Source organism: Mixophyes fleayi, chromosome 2 (genome assembly GCF_038048845.1).
Source record: "Mixophyes fleayi isolate aMixFle1 chromosome 2, aMixFle1.hap1, whole genome shotgun sequence".
Lineage (NCBI taxonomy): Eukaryota > Metazoa > Chordata > Amphibia > Anura > Limnodynastidae > Mixophyes > Mixophyes fleayi.
The window spans coordinates 112913674-112932126 of NC_134403.1; the positions used below are offsets into that span (position 1 = coordinate 112913674).

Here is an 18453-nt window from a genome sequence, read left to right on the forward strand (position 1 = left end):
TAGAAACCAATCTGTTTCAATGCAGATATTTGTAGCCGACTGAGGACTAATAAAGCTCAGAATATTCTTCACCTGTAAATGCTTTATTAACACAAGTCTTAAGTTGCTAAAAAAGTAAATCTATATTGGAATGCCTGTAATCCCTTTGTTGTTGTTGTAACTCTTTTAACATACATGTGGGCAGAAATAACAACTTGACTTAGTAAACATTTACCATTTTATTTGCGCTCTTTTCTCTTCTTTTGCAACTTGAGAGCACATTTGTTTTTTCACTTATTGAATACCAGATGTTAGATGTTTATATACTTCTATAACCATCTCAGACCATACACATCTTAATGTATAGTATTGTATTGCTGAGTGATGTGATTTATGAAGTTTTCTTGTAGGGGTATATCAAAGTCTGTATGAATATTTTCTTTTGATGTACTTTAGTCACAAGACTTGTAGGACACCTAATGGAATTCAACCCATTGTGTTAGCTTGTTGAGCTCAATAGATGAATTGGCATACAGCAGAAAAGTGACCCCTGGAATTAATAAATTTACAGTACAGTGTGTTCCGAGATGGAGCCAAGCTAAAATATAATAGATTAATGGCATGTCTTGTCAGGGTCAAATGGTTACACAGGATACATATTAGGCTGTGTATCAAAATCACACCAGTTTCACTACAATGGTTTGTTAATGTCTTTTCCATTTGTGAGCAAATTGTTAAGTGGTACAAAAAAAGAGCATGATCTAAATCTTGCACACATTAGTAACGTGTGGTTACCTTCTTTTTGCACATGTACTGCAACATTACTGTCAGATATTGGTGATGTTAGAGACCTGAAATCGCATTGGTCACTGTCATAGTGTTTTACGTTTGAAAGATGCTTAAAATTTGCCTTATTGGATGTCTCAACCAGAACCACTTGGTTATTTGTAACATGTGGGTGTGAAAGGGTTAATCAAAGCAAAACCACTTGGTCTAATAATGACACCCCATTCTCCCTCCTTCCCCTCTAAAAAAAAATAAATAAATATTTTTTTTATTAAAGTCGTTTTTGGTTCAAGTGCTGATACTCTAAGATGTCATCAGTGACTGATCCCAAAATGTAAACCCGACCACACAATTTAATCGGAGTTTCTGTAAACCAAGCAAACTGTAGCGTTTTTAAAAAAAAAAAAAAAAAAAAAAAAAAAAACAAGCCTATTTGGCACGTGATTTCTTTAAAAACACAAATACGGACCTTAACTATTAAATGGGATCTTATATGACAGTAGATGAACTTACAGACATAAACACAGAACATATATATTTTTTTATTAAATAAAACAGAAATAAAACACTGAAACAGAAGGCCAGAAGGTTTTGACAATTTCTCATTAGCAGGCTGGTCCCTAAAACAGATCATTTCACAAATTCTTTAACTACTTTTTAGACCTTATTTCTTTCTTGACCAAATCCCACCACATTGTGACAACACTGAAAAAGGTGTGCTGGTATGATCTGTTTTACAACCAACTTACTGCCCTTTTGTCCATGAACTCTAGTAATGAGTTCTTAAAAATCTACCATAACTCCTTTCTAGAACATAGCAGAGAGATGGCATTCCTTCCACTAAATATGGCAGATTCTAACGGAAGTTTAGCAGGGTCATCTTAAACAAACTACATGCACTTTCATGAAACAGAAGGTAGGGTCACGATGGCCTCAATATACATTGCTGTGTAACAGATCAGTACTTTATAAATAACATAACTTTTCCCGCATTCCATAGGGGACATTGGGGTATAGTGGTAGTGAGATAGGCATGTGGCACTTTAAGAATGCTGTTAGCTAGCTCTCTTTCCTCCCCTCTATATCTCCCCTTGCTGCTGGGCTCCAGTTTAGTTTACGTGCCCACCGTGTAGGATGTTTGGGCTTTCAGCCCTGTTTTATTTATTTATCTTTTTAGCCTAATTTTGTTCTAAACAAGGCCGGTTTGTTTGGGGGTGTCAGAACCACTTAGACGGTTCACTGTAGCCATCGTATGCTCCCCCCCCCCCCCACGTCGTGTGTAGCAGCAGGGATACAGACCAAGGGGTATATTTACTAAACTGCGGGTTTGAAAAAGTGTAGATGTTGCCTATAGCAACCAATCAGATTAGCTGTAATTTTGTAGAATGTACTAAATGAATGATAACTACAAATCTGATTGGTTGCTACAGGCAACAACTTTTCCAAACCCGCAGTTTAGTAAATATAACCCATAAGTGTCTGTGACATCTTCACTGTATGTGGACCGCGTTCTCTCTGATAGAAGCGCGCATACAGACTGGAAGTCTGCAGCTTATCAGAGTGCTGATTAGGCAGCACAAAACACGGATAGCTGTGCGCTGCTTGGAGCAAGAGATCGGAGGTGCTCTGGTGGTGCCACCACTGCCGCCCGCCGCTCCCAACGTTGGAATTCTCTAGGGAGCCAGCTACAATCGCCGCAGGCTGTGCCCAGTCTCCCAAGCAGTGGTTGTACTGGCAGCCACTGTTTTTACTGTGCATACAAAGGATGGCAGTAGTTAAGTGCTGGAGAGGGGGGGTAGAAGTCACAGTGGGCCCCCTGACTGTCTGTCTCTTACTAGAGGCAGCCCTTAGTTTGGTTATGGGGCTGGGTCAGGTAGGCGTTACTGGTTTTTCTGGAAACTCCTACTAGGCAGGATTAGTGTAGGGCAGTGGTTCCCAAACTTTTGTAGTTCGCGGCACCCTTAGAGTCTCCAAATTTTTTCAAGGCACCCCTCCAAAATAATTATTGAGCAGTCCTGTTTTAGAAGTAGTTGGGTCAAAAAATTGTAATAAGTATTTAGGTCAGGACAGAAATACTTATTTAGTTGTATGCAAAAATGCCCCCTCTGCATCCAGACACTCTGCCCCCTCTGCATCCAGACACTCTGCCCCCTCTGCATCCAGACACTCTGCCCCCTCTGCATCCAGACACTCTGCCCCCTCTGCATCCAGACACTCTGCCCCCTCTGCATCCAGACACTCTGCCCCCTCTGCATCCAGACACTCTGCCCCCTCTGCATCCAGACACTCTGCCCCCTCTGCATCCAGACACTCTGCCCCCTCTGCATCCAGACACTCTGCCCCCTCTGCATCCAGACACTCTGCCCCCTCTGCATCCAGACACTCTGCCCCCTCTGCATCCAGACACTCTGCCCCCTCACACGCTGTCCCCTCCTCTGCCCTCTCACACGCTGTCCCCTCCTCTGCCCTCTCACACGCTGTCCCCTCCTCTGCCCTCTCACACGCTGTCCCCTCCTCTGCCCTCTCGCGCTGTGGTCCCCTCCTCTGCCCTCTCGCGCTGTGGTCCCCTCCTCTGCCCTCTCGCGCTGTGGTCCCCTCCTCTGCCCTCTCGCGCTGTGTCCCCCTCCTCTGCCCTCTCGCGCTGTGTCCCCCTCCTCTGCCCTCTCGCGCTGTGTCCCCCTCCTCTGCCCTCTCGCGCTGTGTCCCCCTCCTCTGCCCTCTCGCGCTGTGTCCCCCTCCACTGCCCCTCTCGCGCTGTGTCCCCCTCCACTGCCCCTCTCGCGCTGTGTCCCCCTCCACTGCCCCTCTCGCGCTGTGTCCCCCTCCACTGCCCCTCTCGCGCTGTGTCCCCCTCCACTGCCCCTCTCGCGCTGTGTCCCCCTCCACTGCCCCTCTCGCGCTGTGTCCCCCTCCACTGCCCCTCTCGCGCTGTGTCCCCCTCCACTGCCCCTCTCGCGCTGTGTCCCCCTCCACTGCCCCTCTCGCGCTGTGTCCCCCTCCACTGCCCCTCTCGCGCTGTGTCCCCCTCCACTGCCCCTCTCGCGCTGTGTCCCCCTCCACTGCCCCTCTCGCGCTGTGTCCCCCTCCACTGCCCCTCTCGCGCTGTGTCCCCCTCCACTGCCCCTCTCGCGCTGTGTCCCCCTCCACTGCCCCTCTCGCGCTGTGTCCCCCTCCACTGCCCCTCTCGCGCTGTGTCCCCCTCCACTGCCCCTCTCGCGCTGTGTCCCCCTCCACTGCCCCTCTCGCGCTGTGTCCCCCTCCACTGCCCCTCTCGCGCTGTGTCCCCCTCCACTGCCCCTCTCGCGCTGTGTCCCCCTCCACTGCCCCTCTCGCGCTGTGTCCCCCTCCACTGCCCCTCTCGCGCTGTGTCCCCCTCCACTGCCCCTCTCGCGCTGTGTCCCCCTCCACTGCCCCTCTCGCGCTGTGTCCCCCTCCACTGCCCCTCTCGCGCTGTGTCCCCCTCCACTGCCCCTCTCGCGCTGTGTCCCCCTCCACTGCCCCTCTCGCGCTGTGTCCCCCTCCACTGCCCCTCTCGCGCTGTGTCCCCCTCCACTGCCCCTCTCGCGCTGTGTCCCCCTCCACTGCCCCTCTCGCGCTGTGTCCCCCTCCACTGCCCCTCTCGCGCTGTGTCCCCCTCCACTGCCCCTCTCGCGCTGTGTCCCCCTCCACTGCCCCTCTCGCGCTGTGTCCCCCTCCACTGCCCCTCTCGCGCTGTGTCCCCCTCCACTGCCCCTCTCGCGCTGTGTCCCCCTCCACTGCCCCTCTCGCGCTGTGTCCCCCTCCACTGCCCCTCTCGCGCTGTGTCCCCCTCCACTGCCCCTCTCGCGCTGTGTCCCCCTCCACTGCCCTCTCGCGCTGTGTCCCCCTCCACTGCCCCTCTCGCGCTGTGTCCCCCTCCACTGCCCCTCTCGCGCTGTGTCCCCCTCCACTGCCCCTCTCGCGCTGTGTCCCCCTCCACTGCCCCTCTCGCGCTGTGTCCCCCTCCACTGCCCCTCTCGCGCTGTGTCCCCCTCCACTGCCCCTCTCGCGCTGTGTCCCCCTCCACTGCCCCTCTCGCGCTGTGTCCCCCTCCACTGCCCCTCTCGCGCTGTGTCCCCCTCCACTGCCCCTCTCGCGCTGTGTCCCCCTCCACTGCCCCTCTCGCGCTGTGTCCCCCTCCACTGCCCCTCTCGCGCTGTGTCCCCCTCCACTGCCCCTCTCGCGCTGTGTCCCCCTCCACTGCCCCTCTCGCGCTGTGTCCCCCTCCACTGCCCCTCTCGCGCTGTGTCCCCCTCCACTGCCCCTCTCGCGCTGTGTCCCCCTCCACTGCCCCTCTCGCGCTGTGTCCCCCTCCACTGCCCCTCTCGCGCTGTGTCCCCCTCCACTGCCCCTCTCGCGCTGTGTCCCCCTCCACTGCCCCTCTCGCGCTGTGTCCCCCTCCACTGCCCCTCTCGCGCTGTGTCCCCCTCCACTGCCCCTCTCGCGCTGTGTCCCCCTCCACTGCCCCTCTCGCGCTGTGTCCCCCTCCACTGCCCCTCTCGCGCTGTGTCCCCCTCCACTGCCCCTCTCGCGCTGTGTCCCCCTCCACTGCCCCTCTCGCGCTGTGTCCCCCTCCACTGCCCCTCTCGCGCTGTGTCCCCCTCCACTGCCCCTCTCGCGCTGTGTCCCCCTCCACTGCCCCTCTCGCGCTGTGTCCCCCTCCACTGCCCCTCTCGCGCTGTGTCCCCCCTCCACTGCCCCTCTCGCGCTGTGTCCCCCTCCACTGCCCCTCTCGCGCTGTGTCCCCCTCCACTGCCCCTCTCGCGCTGTGTCCCCCTCCACTGCCCCTCTCGCGCTGTGTCCCCCTCCACTGCCCCTCTCGCGCTGTGTCCCCCTCCACTGCCCCTCTCGCGCTGTGTCCCCCTCCACTGCCCCTCTCGCGCTGTGTCCCCCTCCACTGCCCCTCTGTCCCCCTCCACTGCCCCTCTGTCCCCCTCCACTGCCCCTCTGTCCCCCTCCACTGCCCCTCTGTCCCCCTCCACTGCCCCTCTGTCCCCCTTCACTGCCCCTCTGTCCCCAACCACTGTCCCACTGTCACCATCCTCTGCTCTCCTCCTCTGTCCCGCTGTCACCATCCTCTGTCACCAACCTCTGTCCCGCTGTCACCATCCTCTGTCACCAACCTCTGTCCCGCTGTCACCATCCTCTGTCACCAACCTCTGTCCCGCTGTCACCATCCTCTGTCACCAACCTCTGTCCCGCTGTCACCATCCTCTGTCACCAACCTCTGTCCCGCTGTCACCATCCTCTGTCACCAACCTCTGTCCCGCTGTCACCATCCTCTGTCACCAACCTCTGTCCCGCTGTCACCATCCTCTGTCACCATCCTCTGTCACCATCCTCTGTCACCATCCTCTGTCACCATCCTCTGCCCCCTCTCACCATCCTCTGTGCCCCTCCTCTGCCCCCTCTCACCATCCTCTGTGCCCCTCCTCTGTCCCGCTGTCACCATCCTCTGTCCCCCTCCTCTGTCCCGCTGTCACCATCCTCTGTGCCCCTCCTCTGTCCCGCTGTCACCATCCTCTGTCCCCCTCCTCTGTCCCGCTGTCACCATCCTCTGTCCCCCTCCTCTGCCACGATCCCTCTCACTCTGCCCCGCGCCAGGCGCCAGTCATAAAAAAAGAAAACACAGAAACTTACCAATCCGCCGGGCGCCGGGACCCAGCAGCCTCCTCTCTCCCGCAGCAGCTTGTTACTGATGTCGAGGGTAGTGCTCCTTGCCTCTTTGCACTTTCTCCCTGGTGGTCTCTCTCTCCTCATGTGCAGACACCAGAATAGTCAGCCATTTGAAATCTTCAGCTTCTTCCCTGTAACCGTCCTTTTTCTGGGCAGGTAATGGGTTGTGGGGTGTTTTTTATTTGTTTTTTTCCTCTGAAATTTAGTTTCATAGTCTGTTGGGTCTGTGTTGATTGTGTGCTGCTTGTTTTATTCACCATGGTTTCACTTTTATCCTATTTGTGTGTAACATGTCAGATAGAGGGGGACCTTGAGAGTTAGGGCTGGGGTGACTTCTATGATGAAGTTCACTTTTCCCAGTTGTAACTCCAAGTTTCCATCAGGACGGTCAGGCACTGATGTGTTGTGCGTAGCCTTCTAGTCGGGGATCGCTTGCTGCGTGCGCCAGGGAGATCTGGTTCTGACTTGCCAGAACTCACCAGGTGTTGGTCACTGTCCAATACTGTAGTTGAGCTTGCTTAATTGGTACAGTCTCAGTCTGTGAACGTTGCTATCTAAGTCAGCAGACAAGCAGTCGGCATGTCAGGCATTCTGCCCTGTACGGCCAGTCGTGGTGGGCGCACGCCTTCTCCTGTTTAATTCTACCACCTATGTCTGGGTTTGAGGAGTCATGGACCGTGGGTCCATGATTGATCTCCTCTGTTATCCTCCCGGTGGTTGTTTTCCAGTGCGTCTGGCTCTGCAAGAGGCCATCGGCTTCCTGATTTTTCTTCTGGTGTATTTCTGGTTCCAGAGTTACAAAAAGGTTTTGGGTTTTATTCCAACATTTTTTTTTTGTTCCAAAACCCGACTGTTTCTTCAGACCAATTCTGAACCGGAAATCTTTGAACATCTAGCTCAGAGTGCCCAGGTTCAAGATGGAATCTTTGCAGTTGGTGATTCACCATGTGAAACAGGTGGAGTTTATGGTGGCCTTAGACATCAAAGATGCCTATCTGCATGTTCTCTTGGTACACAAACGTTCTCTCCATAGTGGGGGGGGGGTCGATCGTGATGTCTGCCATTACGTCCAGACCTGTTTGGAATGTCTGGCTTTAACGGCATGGCTGTTGAAGCGATCATCCTTAGAGCGAAGGGCCTGTCCGAGCGTGTGTTGCAGACCATGCTTCGGACTCACAATCAGCCAAGAGATATATATGTGTCTTGAGGACATATGTTGCCTGCTGTGAAAGGAAGGGATATCCTACCTCTTCTATTCGGTTGTCGAGATTACTTATGGTCCTGCAGGATATGATGCTGCATTGTGCTTTAGTTCGCCTAAGAGTCCGGTGTCTCCGGGTGCTCCGGTTTCCTCCCACACTCCAAAAACATACTGGTAGGTTAATTGGCTGCTATCAAAAATTGACCCTAGTCTCTACCTCTGTCTGTATGTATATGTCTATATGTGTGAGTGTGTGTCTATATTAGGGAATTTAGACTGTAAGCTCCAATGGGGCAGGGACTGATGTGAATGAGTTCTCTGTACAGCGCTGCGGAATTAGTGGCGCTATATAAATAAATGATGATGATGATGATGATGTGCTCTCAGTCTTCTTTTAGAGAAGACTGGCTATGATGCCTGATGTTCAGACTTTAATTTGGGGGTTCTTCATTTACAAACTCTGAATTCTCTTCCTGTTGAGCCTTGTGAGTTGAACCTGTGTAGAATGCTCTACAGCATTCTCTGTTTGAACCCTTAGACATAGTGGAATTAAAGTTTTTGACTCTGAAACCTGTTTCCCTCTAGCCATTTCATCGGCTAGAAGAGTTTCTGACCTGCTTGTCTTGCAGGTCTCCTCCTCTTATTTTCCATGAGGATAGTGCTGTTCTTCAGACTGAGACATTATTTCTCCCTTAGGTGGTGTCTAGATTCCACATAAATCAGGACATTGTCATTCCTGCTCTTTCAAAATACAGATCTTCGAAGGACGAGGTTTCCCTTCGTTCCTTAGATATGGTCGTTACTTTTGTATGTGTGCGTAGGATCCAATATTTTCTCAAAACTGAGGATCTTTTGGTCCTCTGATGCGCAGAAGAGAGGCTGGCCTGCCTCTAAAGTGTATCTTGCTCTGTGTATTACAGCTGTAATCCGTCAGGCCTCTACTGGGGCTGGACAGCCTGTTCCCGATCCTCTTTGGGCTCACTCTACAAGGTCGGTAAGTGCTTCCTGGGTGGCACAGCATGGTGCCTCGACTGTGCAGCTTTGTCGGGCAGCCACTTTGTCTTCTGTCCACACATTTACTCAGTTTTACAGGTTCAATGTGTTTGCAGCTGGGGATGCAAGTTTTGGGAGAAAGGTGCTTCGCATTTCCACCCATAACTGCGGCTTTGGGAAGTCCACGTTGTCCCCCAATAGGATGTGTGGGAAAAATAGGATTTTTATACTTTCCTTTTACATTTGGAGACACCGGGAACCCGTCCTTGACGCTCTAGTTTCTCTTTTTGTTTGACATGTTTTTTGTTTTTGTTTTTTTTGTTCAAGAAAAGTTAATGTTCTCTCTCTTCCGTTTTTTTCCCTCTATATTTTCTCCTTTTATTGTGGGGCTTGTTTAAACATAAACTGGAGCCTAGCAGGAAGGGGATGTATAGAGGGGAGGAGCTAGGGCTACATAACAGCTTTCTTAAAGTGCCACACGTCTATCTCACTACCACTTTACCCCAATGTCCCCAGTGTCCCCCAATGCACCAGGAAAAACGGATTTTACGTAAGTATAAAAAGCCTATTTTAAGTTATAATATAAAAATATTGTTTTCTGCACATCCATAAGAAACCTGATTTAGTTATAGGGATGACATATATTCCCCTAAAATCAGTATAAGTTCATTATGAGGCATGTATATATTATTGACTCGTAATGTGTTTTGCTTGCTTTCAGAGGTTGCAAATGTATACAGAGCTTTTCACTTTCAGGTTTTAGGGGAAGTAATGCTTTGATCATTCATGTTTCCTATAAGCAATATATACTGAACTTGGGTTGACCCAAAAACACTTTTTCCTTGCCAAATTAATTTTAGCCAGTCTCTTAGGGTCCTTGGAACTCTTAACTAGGCAATAAAAAAGGGTTGATTTGCCCTTCTGCAATAACATGGCAATAATAACAGGAAATAATGATTACACAATCAGGTGAAGTGGAAAAATAGTAGGTCTCTGAGGGATGTCTGTTTCAAAATATGTTTAACCCCTTGTTTTCTTACACACAGTGATTTGCAAGGAAACAAGTTTAACACGTAACTTCAGATTTTAGGATGGATCATGACAACATTAAGTTATCTTGATAAGGAAATAATCATAACACTGGTACTCTAAAGATCAGTGCTGGGAACCTAAGCAGAAGTGGGAGTAAACTACTGATTTGTAACTGTAATGTACAATCCCCACAAGTGTATTATCATGCAAATGGTACATACACTACCATATTCAATGTAAGAGAGAAAAACAAGAGCACTCGCTCTACTTGGTTCAATCTCAGGTTGTTAACGTGCCAAGGTACAGTTAATCCAGAGTGCAATAATGGGGTAAAAAATAGTGTACTGACAGAGCTTGCCCCAACTGACCAGTACCTCTGCCACCGCAGCTTCACACAAATGAGTACCGTGGCTTCTATTTGAATTTTAAATAGTAATTTTCCATTTTTTATTATTGTATATGTAGTTTATTCCACACTAAAAATTGAACTGAAATTTTACATTGCCCACTGCTCACAGAAGGCACTTTCTAGGTTCAAACATGTTGTGACCAGCGTTTATGTAGAATGCTGCAGCCCCGTTTCTCTGTACAAGTATACAATGTATAACTCTGATGGTCAAACCATTTAATAGAAAAAAACAAAAGACTCACCAGAAGATATATCAAAGACCAGAAAGTGTCCTAGGCAAAAAGAAATGCTTCATGCACTTTACTGTCTGTTTTTGGGCCCTAGGTTTGGGAACCAGTTCAGGCCCTGCCTGCCAGTTGGCTGTACAGATATTCTGGCAGCATTTCCACTTATTCTGGTATTTTGCTGAATAATTCGGAATACATCTAGATTTCAAAAGGCTGTAACCGCAGGAAGCTCCCAAAATAGATCTGTGTGTTTCTGAGCCCAGAGTCCCAATTCCTCAAGCCAGGCAGATAAAGTGGAAGAATTCAGCTTGCTTCTGCTGGTCTGAGCAGACAGCTGGTATGTGTCAAGAAGAGTGAGGACAGCCTGATACCAGCTGCTGCTCTGCTTTCATGTGCTCTGATTTATTACTTGAAAGGACTAGCCAGAACCCCATGGCTTTTCCTTTAAATGGAACACTTATAAGTACCAATCCTTCATAACAATAGGGAATGAAAATGTCGCTTTTAAATTACTAATTTGTCATTGTAAAAATGTTACAATGACATTTTGTTTATTCTACCTTTAATCATTCTCATTGTCCAATTGTACCCTTAAGTGATGTGTTTATGATTACTTGGCCTAGTGTAGATAGGCGCCAAGAGGAGTTTCACACCCCGGTACAGCAAATTCTTGGGGCCTCTGATGAAAGGGACGTGACCACACCAGGTTGGTGGCTCCTCCCATTAGGAAGCTTTTGTCACTCAGATTGCCACTCTCTCTCATCTTGGTTTACTCCAGGCAGCTACAAACCTGTAGCGTGTTACAATCTCCTGAAAAGCATTGTCTTTAATATATATCTAATATATATGATAAAAATTATTCCATTTATGTTGAACATGAACAGACCAGCACAGGTGTAGCAAAAATATCATTGCGATACACTTCAGGGAGAAGCCTTTCTGCGTGCGTGTGTGTGTGAAATAAATAAATATATATATATATATATTATACATACAGTGTGTGTGTATCATTGTAATTTCTGTTAATCAGACACTAAACCTTCCATATAAGCAGAAATGGTTAACATAGAAATATGCAGCTCTGCCCATTTACCCCGCCCTATCTTATGAGCATGTTACAAGGGCGGCCACAGGCTTGTTGCATATATAATGGTGTTACCTCTCATTTGCGTGTGCTCGATTATATGCTACAGAATATGGAATATTTTTTTTTTTAGCAGAGGCGTTCATGTATAAACGTCGGTCAAACTAATGCAGTTTTTAGTATATCTCATTAAACCTGTAAATAAACTGAGCACAGTTATCATTTAGTTACTTAACCTTTATCAATATAGTATCACCATGTCACAGTAAACCTTGCAGCATGTTTATCCTCCTGAGAAAGCCTCGACTGATGCACACACATTCACACGGATAGCGTCCCATCTGAACATTCATACTAGTCCAAATGGTAGATCATTACTTCACACTCTCTCTAAACACATAAATATAAAATATGCAATTAGAGAAACAAAAGGTATAGTATGACCAGCATCATCCAGTAAACACTGTGATGTGGACAAGTGAAGATGAGTTGAGTTACTTTTTTTATTACTTCATGGAGACCTTTTAACTGTTCTTGAATTTGTAAAGTATTTGCCAACTTATTTCTCCCATAGTCTTTATCTCTATTACTTTTAATACTCAAATGTTAAAAGTGTCCACGGGTGGTAAAATGTGGGGCTACTGATAAGTATAAGCAATAGCCTTTTGGCTTTATTTGTGGAACATGAGTATAATGTACCAGCCTGTTAGTTACACAAAGTCATTTGTTATATCAGGGGTGGTCTAATCTCGTCAGACAGCGGAGTTTACTATAATTTCCACTCAATCGCAAATCTCTGTTTTGCTTATATTTTACCTAGCCAGTTTAGTCTCCTGGTTGAAATCTCTCCATTGGCCCCTTTATGAATGCTCTCACACTTCTGGGTATTTTTATTAGTGACGCCGCAATTAGAGGTTGCCTTCTTGTTTATCAAGGGGAAGCATTTACACTCTTTGGTGAGACAAGAGGTTCATCACTGATCAGGTGAATTTCGTATCGGCTTTGGTTTCCATATTCATTCAGCCTTTCAAGGTCCTTTTCTCTCTCTTGCTTTTTACAACAGTGCAAGTCAAACCCTGCTAATATTAGTAATATTATAAGAATATCAAGGAGTATTGTCAATTCACCATCCACATATTCACAGTTAATCAAAGCATCAGTTGTGCACAGAGAGTGTATGTGAGGATACCACCCTTAGCTTGGATGGCAGTTACCCTCTGTGGGATTCAACTCAATCGGGTAGACCAAAATATATCCACAATAAGGCTTTATTACGACGGCCCAACACAACAAAATGTTCACAAGATACAAGGTTAATGGTAGCATGTATTCTCCAGCAGCCTCTTGCAGTCAGCACTCCAAAGTAATAATCTGTCTCTTTCAGAGTCTTATCCTCCCGCAATATTACCACTACCAATTAGCTAGACCGTTACGGTGTCACCCAGCCTGGGATACTGGCTCACACAATGTCTATGGCTATGTCAAGTTACTCAGACATTGTTTTGATTACAAACCAGGTCTACGCCACACATCATAGTAATGGGCATTTGAAACAAATGGTAATTGCCTTAGCTAACACAAGCAAAATGATTTCTGCTGTCCTGTGATTTTCACACAATATGGCAATATTATTTCTATTTCTAATACATACAATATTGCAGGTAATAGCAAGGGCAAAATGTACCTAATAACATGAAATAATAATACACATATGCTCTGGTGTATATACTTAGACTGGGCCAAGGATTAAAAAGTACATTCAACTGTGAGAAACGGGTGATGAATAAAAAGTTCTCAGTCCAGTAGCCACCCCACTTTGCTGACGTGACGTAATCTATGAATTACACTGTGACAGTTTCCACACCACACACAGCTAGTCCGCCCCCGGAGACTGAAGGATGAGCAGTTCGTTAACTAACAAGCTGACCTTTTGTCTACTCTTTCTTGGTCTCACAAGGATTCCGTGGCCCAGATATGGGTGGATATTGAGATCACGGACACGAGCCTCTAAGTGTTAAAGATGGCACAAAGTCTTTACTTCTCTGAAGTATGTTACATAGCTTTATTCACACCAGCATGGTCACCAGCTCATACAGAGGAGATAATAGTTTCACATTTCTTACATTAGTATCCTCCCCTAACTTTCATCTGTTCTACAAAGATGCAAAACTCCATGTTTCTCAAGAACAAAGAAACAAAGCTTCAACATCAGCACATTTCAAAGCACCAGAGTCCATTCTAACCCTTAATACAAGTTGACTTAATGAAGCACAATTTTCTTCATCAATAGAAACATTATCTAAGGAATCTGTTCCACAGTGAGAAAATCTAAAGACTAAAATATAGAGAAATAGTTACAGGGAAAATCTGAGATAACACCTACTTTTGTAGCCATTTTAAGAGTTTAGGATAGTAGTTGTCCATCCTGTCTTTGGGCATTGCCTAATACACTCATACCGGTGCATCTGAAGCCGCCTTCATGCCACATTCAGTCACTTAAATCTTGTCTTGTAAACCAACAAGCAATCCGTCTGTGCCTGCTTTGAAAGGCAATCTGCACAGTATTGATGTGACCGCATGAGAAGGGCAGGCACATTATAACCTGGACACTCGGTATATATGGCATGATGCACACCGTACTGTAATTATATGGATATCAAAAGTCACGGAGGAGATTTGTAACCATATAAAAATACAAATGTTTGTTTTTTTTAAAAAAATAATGTTACATAGTATTTTGTGTTAATCACTGATAAGAATGTCCAAATCACTTTTGATTCCATCATGTAAGAAAACATAATGTGAAAAATGGTGAATACTTTTTATTAGCACTGTACTTAATTGTGTGATTTTAACAGACTAGATAAAGAGAGCATTAAAAGGGCAAAATATTATCCTTACATTTGCTTGTAAATGCATACTGCTGGTATGTATATACCCAGATTCACCCACAGTATCTTTCCTTACAGAAGATACTTTTGATATTTCTAATGGAATTGATAGACACTCAATTCAATGAGTGATAAAACAGTAAGATTTTCAGCACTAGGAAAGTTACAAACCTATATTGCAAGGACATATCCAAAAGGGTGCAACAGGGTATTAGACATGTATAATCAGTGAGGACTCTCTAACATTAGCAGTCTTTGTAACCACCAGGATTATTCGGTAGGTGAGTTAGTTTTCAGGGATATGCTTCTGTAGGGGTTCCATAGATTGTAAGCTTGCGAGCAGGGCCCTCTTACAACTCTCTATGTATTACCCAGTAATGTTTTATTACTGTTTGTTCCCAATTGTAAAGTGCAACGGAATAAATAAATGATGATGAAATGGTGATCAAGGGGTGGGTCTGTAAAATTGGAGATCTGAAATAGAATGTGCTATACATGTACTTCTTTTTTTATTTTCACAGGCACCTAATATAGATGATAAAGTTGATCTACACTACATTGCTTTTGTCCATCTGCAAGGTCATCTTTATGAGCTTGGTAATTATTTGTCTACATTCTAGATAGTTATTAATTTGTATTTAATGTATTTTTAACATTTTAAAATATATTATTGTGGTACAGTTAAAAGCAAAGACAGGCACCAGACACCATACATTTTAGGGAGAATGTACATGTGTGCTTTATCAAACCTCCGTCTATATCTCATTAATCCAAAACAAACCATTCAGTTTTATGGTGTGCTGATCTAAAAAATTAAATGTAACTGTGTGCACATGCCTATGTATACTGTCAGTAAGTCTGCAATGGCTGATACCAGAAAACCATATATTGTACGTAGCTGCCCAGCTTAGTCCTTTAGAATGTGTTTCAATTATCAGCAATATATTTTCACATCAGTTTTTCTTTTCAATCTCCCAATAGCTGGTACAGCGTTCTTTAGTGTGGAGAAGTAGAGTATGATGAAAAATGCTTTGACAGTTGCTGCATGTTGATTGATAATGTCATTCATAATGTGTTCCATTTTTATCTCAGATGGATCGAAGCCTTTTCCAGTAAATCATGGACAAACTAGTGAAGACACATTGTTAGAAGTAAGAACACCATTTAACTTACAATTGTATTTAAAGGTCTCGAAAATGTTATTTCATTTAGTGATTTTTGTTTTGTTTTTTTTGAAGGATTTTCAGTTCTTTGTTAAATGTACACTCGGGAAAACTATAATGGCCGGTTACCTTGTATATTCTTACTTCAAAGCTAGAAACATACAGACTGATAGATAGTATTAATGGAAAACTAAAGCTAATATATAGAAGAAAAACAAAACCCATAAGAAACTGCACTCTTGGAGGAGCTCCGTGAACTTGCTCAATGAATTTGGGAGCTGATCTTGTTCTTACATTAGAGTGTTAAATTATCCTGATTTCACCTTTCCCTGTTCCTTTGTATAGCTACATATTGTGTGTAAAGCCTTTCCAGTGTATTATTATTAACTTTATATTTATAAAGTGTTGACTTATTATGCAGTGCTGTGTATTGAGGGGATCATGACACAAACAGTTTACATACAATGACAGGAAACAGAAGATAATCATGGCTCTACCCGGCTTAGTTTACAATCTAAGAGCTGGCGGCAGATATGATGCATAAGGTAGTGGAATAACAATTGTATTTGCTTTTGGGGAAAGAGCAGGTGGCTACTCTTAGGCCATCAGCATGATCAGCCTCGATTAATACAGCAGTCATTGGCAACTGCTATTTCTGTGCAGCTTCCACTACTGCTGGTGTCGTGCACTTGTAACGAGAAGAGACGGCAGAATGCAGAGAAATGAAACCTGAACCAATCACTGTAGAAAATCTTAAAACTGTAAGCTGCTACCAACTATAAGTGTCCTTTACTGTTCATCATAAATGAGCTGCTTCCTCTGCTTGTTGTAGAGGAGGCTTTATGCTTCTGTGCTGCCCATGCACTTGTCTGGTTATCTGTCGGTATGACAGCCTGGTGATATTTTAGTGTTATGCTCGCAGGTGGAAATAGAGCTAGGAAAGTTGTTTCCGGTGGCAGCTTCTGTCACCAAGGTGGCAAAGGAGATCACCAAAGTAGGAATCGAGAGGTAACCACAATGATAATTAACAGCAATCACCGTTCATTTCACTGGGTCCATCAGCTGAACTAATCAGAACTGGTATTCAGTAACTCTTCTAAGCAAGGCTGACCAACCTGTGGCTCTCCAGGTGTTGTGAAACTACAAGTCACCGCATGCTCTTCCAGCTATTGGCTGACTATCTACAGTCAAAGCATGCTGGTTCTTGTAGTTCCACAACACCTGGAGAGCCAAATGTTGGCCAGGCCTGTTTTAAACAACCTTGTTGGGACGATAACGCTACTTGGCACCACCACTGCCATAATTTCCTGTTGGCTTCACAATTTTTTGTAGGTTTTATATTTGTTACAAGAGGATTATGTGGGAGAGTAACCGCAGAGCTTATCTAAACTGCAGCCTGCTACAACTGCTGTCAACATTTCTTGCACTGGTGACTTGAATGTTTATAAGAAGGAAATAGCTGTTACTCTCTGATCCTCTGTTACCTGTCAGCTGATCACATATTTAATGGGTCTCCTTAAAAAAAGGTCCCAGGTAGTCTCCTTTGCATTTGAGCATATTATTGGTTGTTGTGGTGGAAAGCAATGGGAAGTTATTTAACATCTGCTTTCCCTTCCCTGGAAACACTGTTGACTTAAGCAACCAGTGCACAAAACCGGGTTTCAGGAGCTATGACGAGGTTAATGAGCACTTCCCAGCACATGCATGGTACTTCAGAATTCTAGAAGTAATTTTGGTACTTTCATGGTAGGGCTTCCTTTATTTTTTCAGTTTATTGATCCCTCTATTAGATCGTTTGACTTAATTGGACAATGCAGAGTTCCATAGTATTGCACAGTGCTGCATAACAGGTACCTGTGGGATACCCCTTATACTGACACTTAAAAAGCCGTGCTTAAGTAAAGACCTTTCTCCATAGTGTTGTGGGAACAAATTCCTTCTCCTTAATCATTATACATAGATGAAAAATGAAAGATAGAAAATGAAAACCATTCTTGTTTACTTACTTCGTTCATACTCTGTCTGTTTAAGCATTATAATGGGAGTAGATAAGTTTGCCAGCAATGTAACATGCTTTCACGAGTGATCTGAGATGAAAGGGCACAAAGTCAGTTCTCCACAATGTATGAATATGTCCATTAACTAAAAATGTTCTTTTAAAGCCCTAAAGAAACATTCCTGATGATCTTTTATTCTCCACAGATGCATATTTTTGATAATGTGTGATTTATGCAGAAGAGCGTGTTAATCTGCTTTGATATTAAATGTATGTTCTGATCTTTTTGTTCTCTCTCCCACTTTCCAGGATGCTATTGAAGTTTGCAGAAAGTTTATGCAGCGTGATCCTGATGAACTGAGGTTTACCGTGGTGGCTTTCTCTAAAGCATAACAAAATCTGAACTTCAGCGAAACCATAAAACTGCCCAACAGGACTCTGAAAGAAAGCCAAGTGGTGAAAACTGAATTTTATAATCTTTGTGTGCAAATCTCGGATAACTGTACATTAATGAAAAAAATAAAAGTTTATTAAGTCTGACATATGGTGACTTCATCCTGCAGTTGTGTTTAGTTCTTTCTCAAAAATTATAATGCCTACATGAGTTGTTCCATGTGATGTTGCCAAGAAACTTTGAAAAACCAAACAATCAAGAAGTTATAGATACTCTACGCAAAGAAAGTACAGGTTGATGAATTTCAAGTTTAATTATCATTTATTTGTTAGGCGCCACAAGGTATCCGCAGCGCCGCACAAAGTACTAACAGTAGACTATACAGGGTGAAACCATACAGAACAATGAACAAAAAGTACCAATACTTCAGAAACTCCGGCCAGTCATATGCAGTAAAGACAGAGCGGAAGAACAGGTATGGAGACAGGAGGGGAGAGGCCCTGCTCATACGAGCTTACATCCTAAGGGACGGTAAACAGACCAGGCACAAGAGGAGCCAGTTGAGGCAAGAGGAGATAAGGGAGGACAAGCTAAAGGGAGGAGA

At 45.3% G+C, this 18453-nt stretch overlaps 1 protein-coding gene across 1 annotated transcript in view; it reads left to right on the forward strand.

Moving 5' to 3' along the window:
* Nucleotides 1-18010, forward strand: part of UCHL3 (ubiquitin C-terminal hydrolase L3) — a 32637-nt gene extending 14627 nt beyond the window's left edge. Inside the window, exons 5-7 of the mRNA XM_075199838.1 lie at nucleotides 14818-14893; nucleotides 15389-15447; nucleotides 17765-18010. Coding sequence (XP_075055939.1) covers nucleotides 14818-14893; nucleotides 15389-15447; nucleotides 17765-17848 — 219 coding nt within the window. The 3' untranslated portion in view covers nucleotides 17849-18010. The remainder of the gene's footprint in view (nucleotides 1-14817; nucleotides 14894-15388; nucleotides 15448-17764) is intronic.
* Nucleotides 18011-18453: the final 443 nt, after the last annotated feature.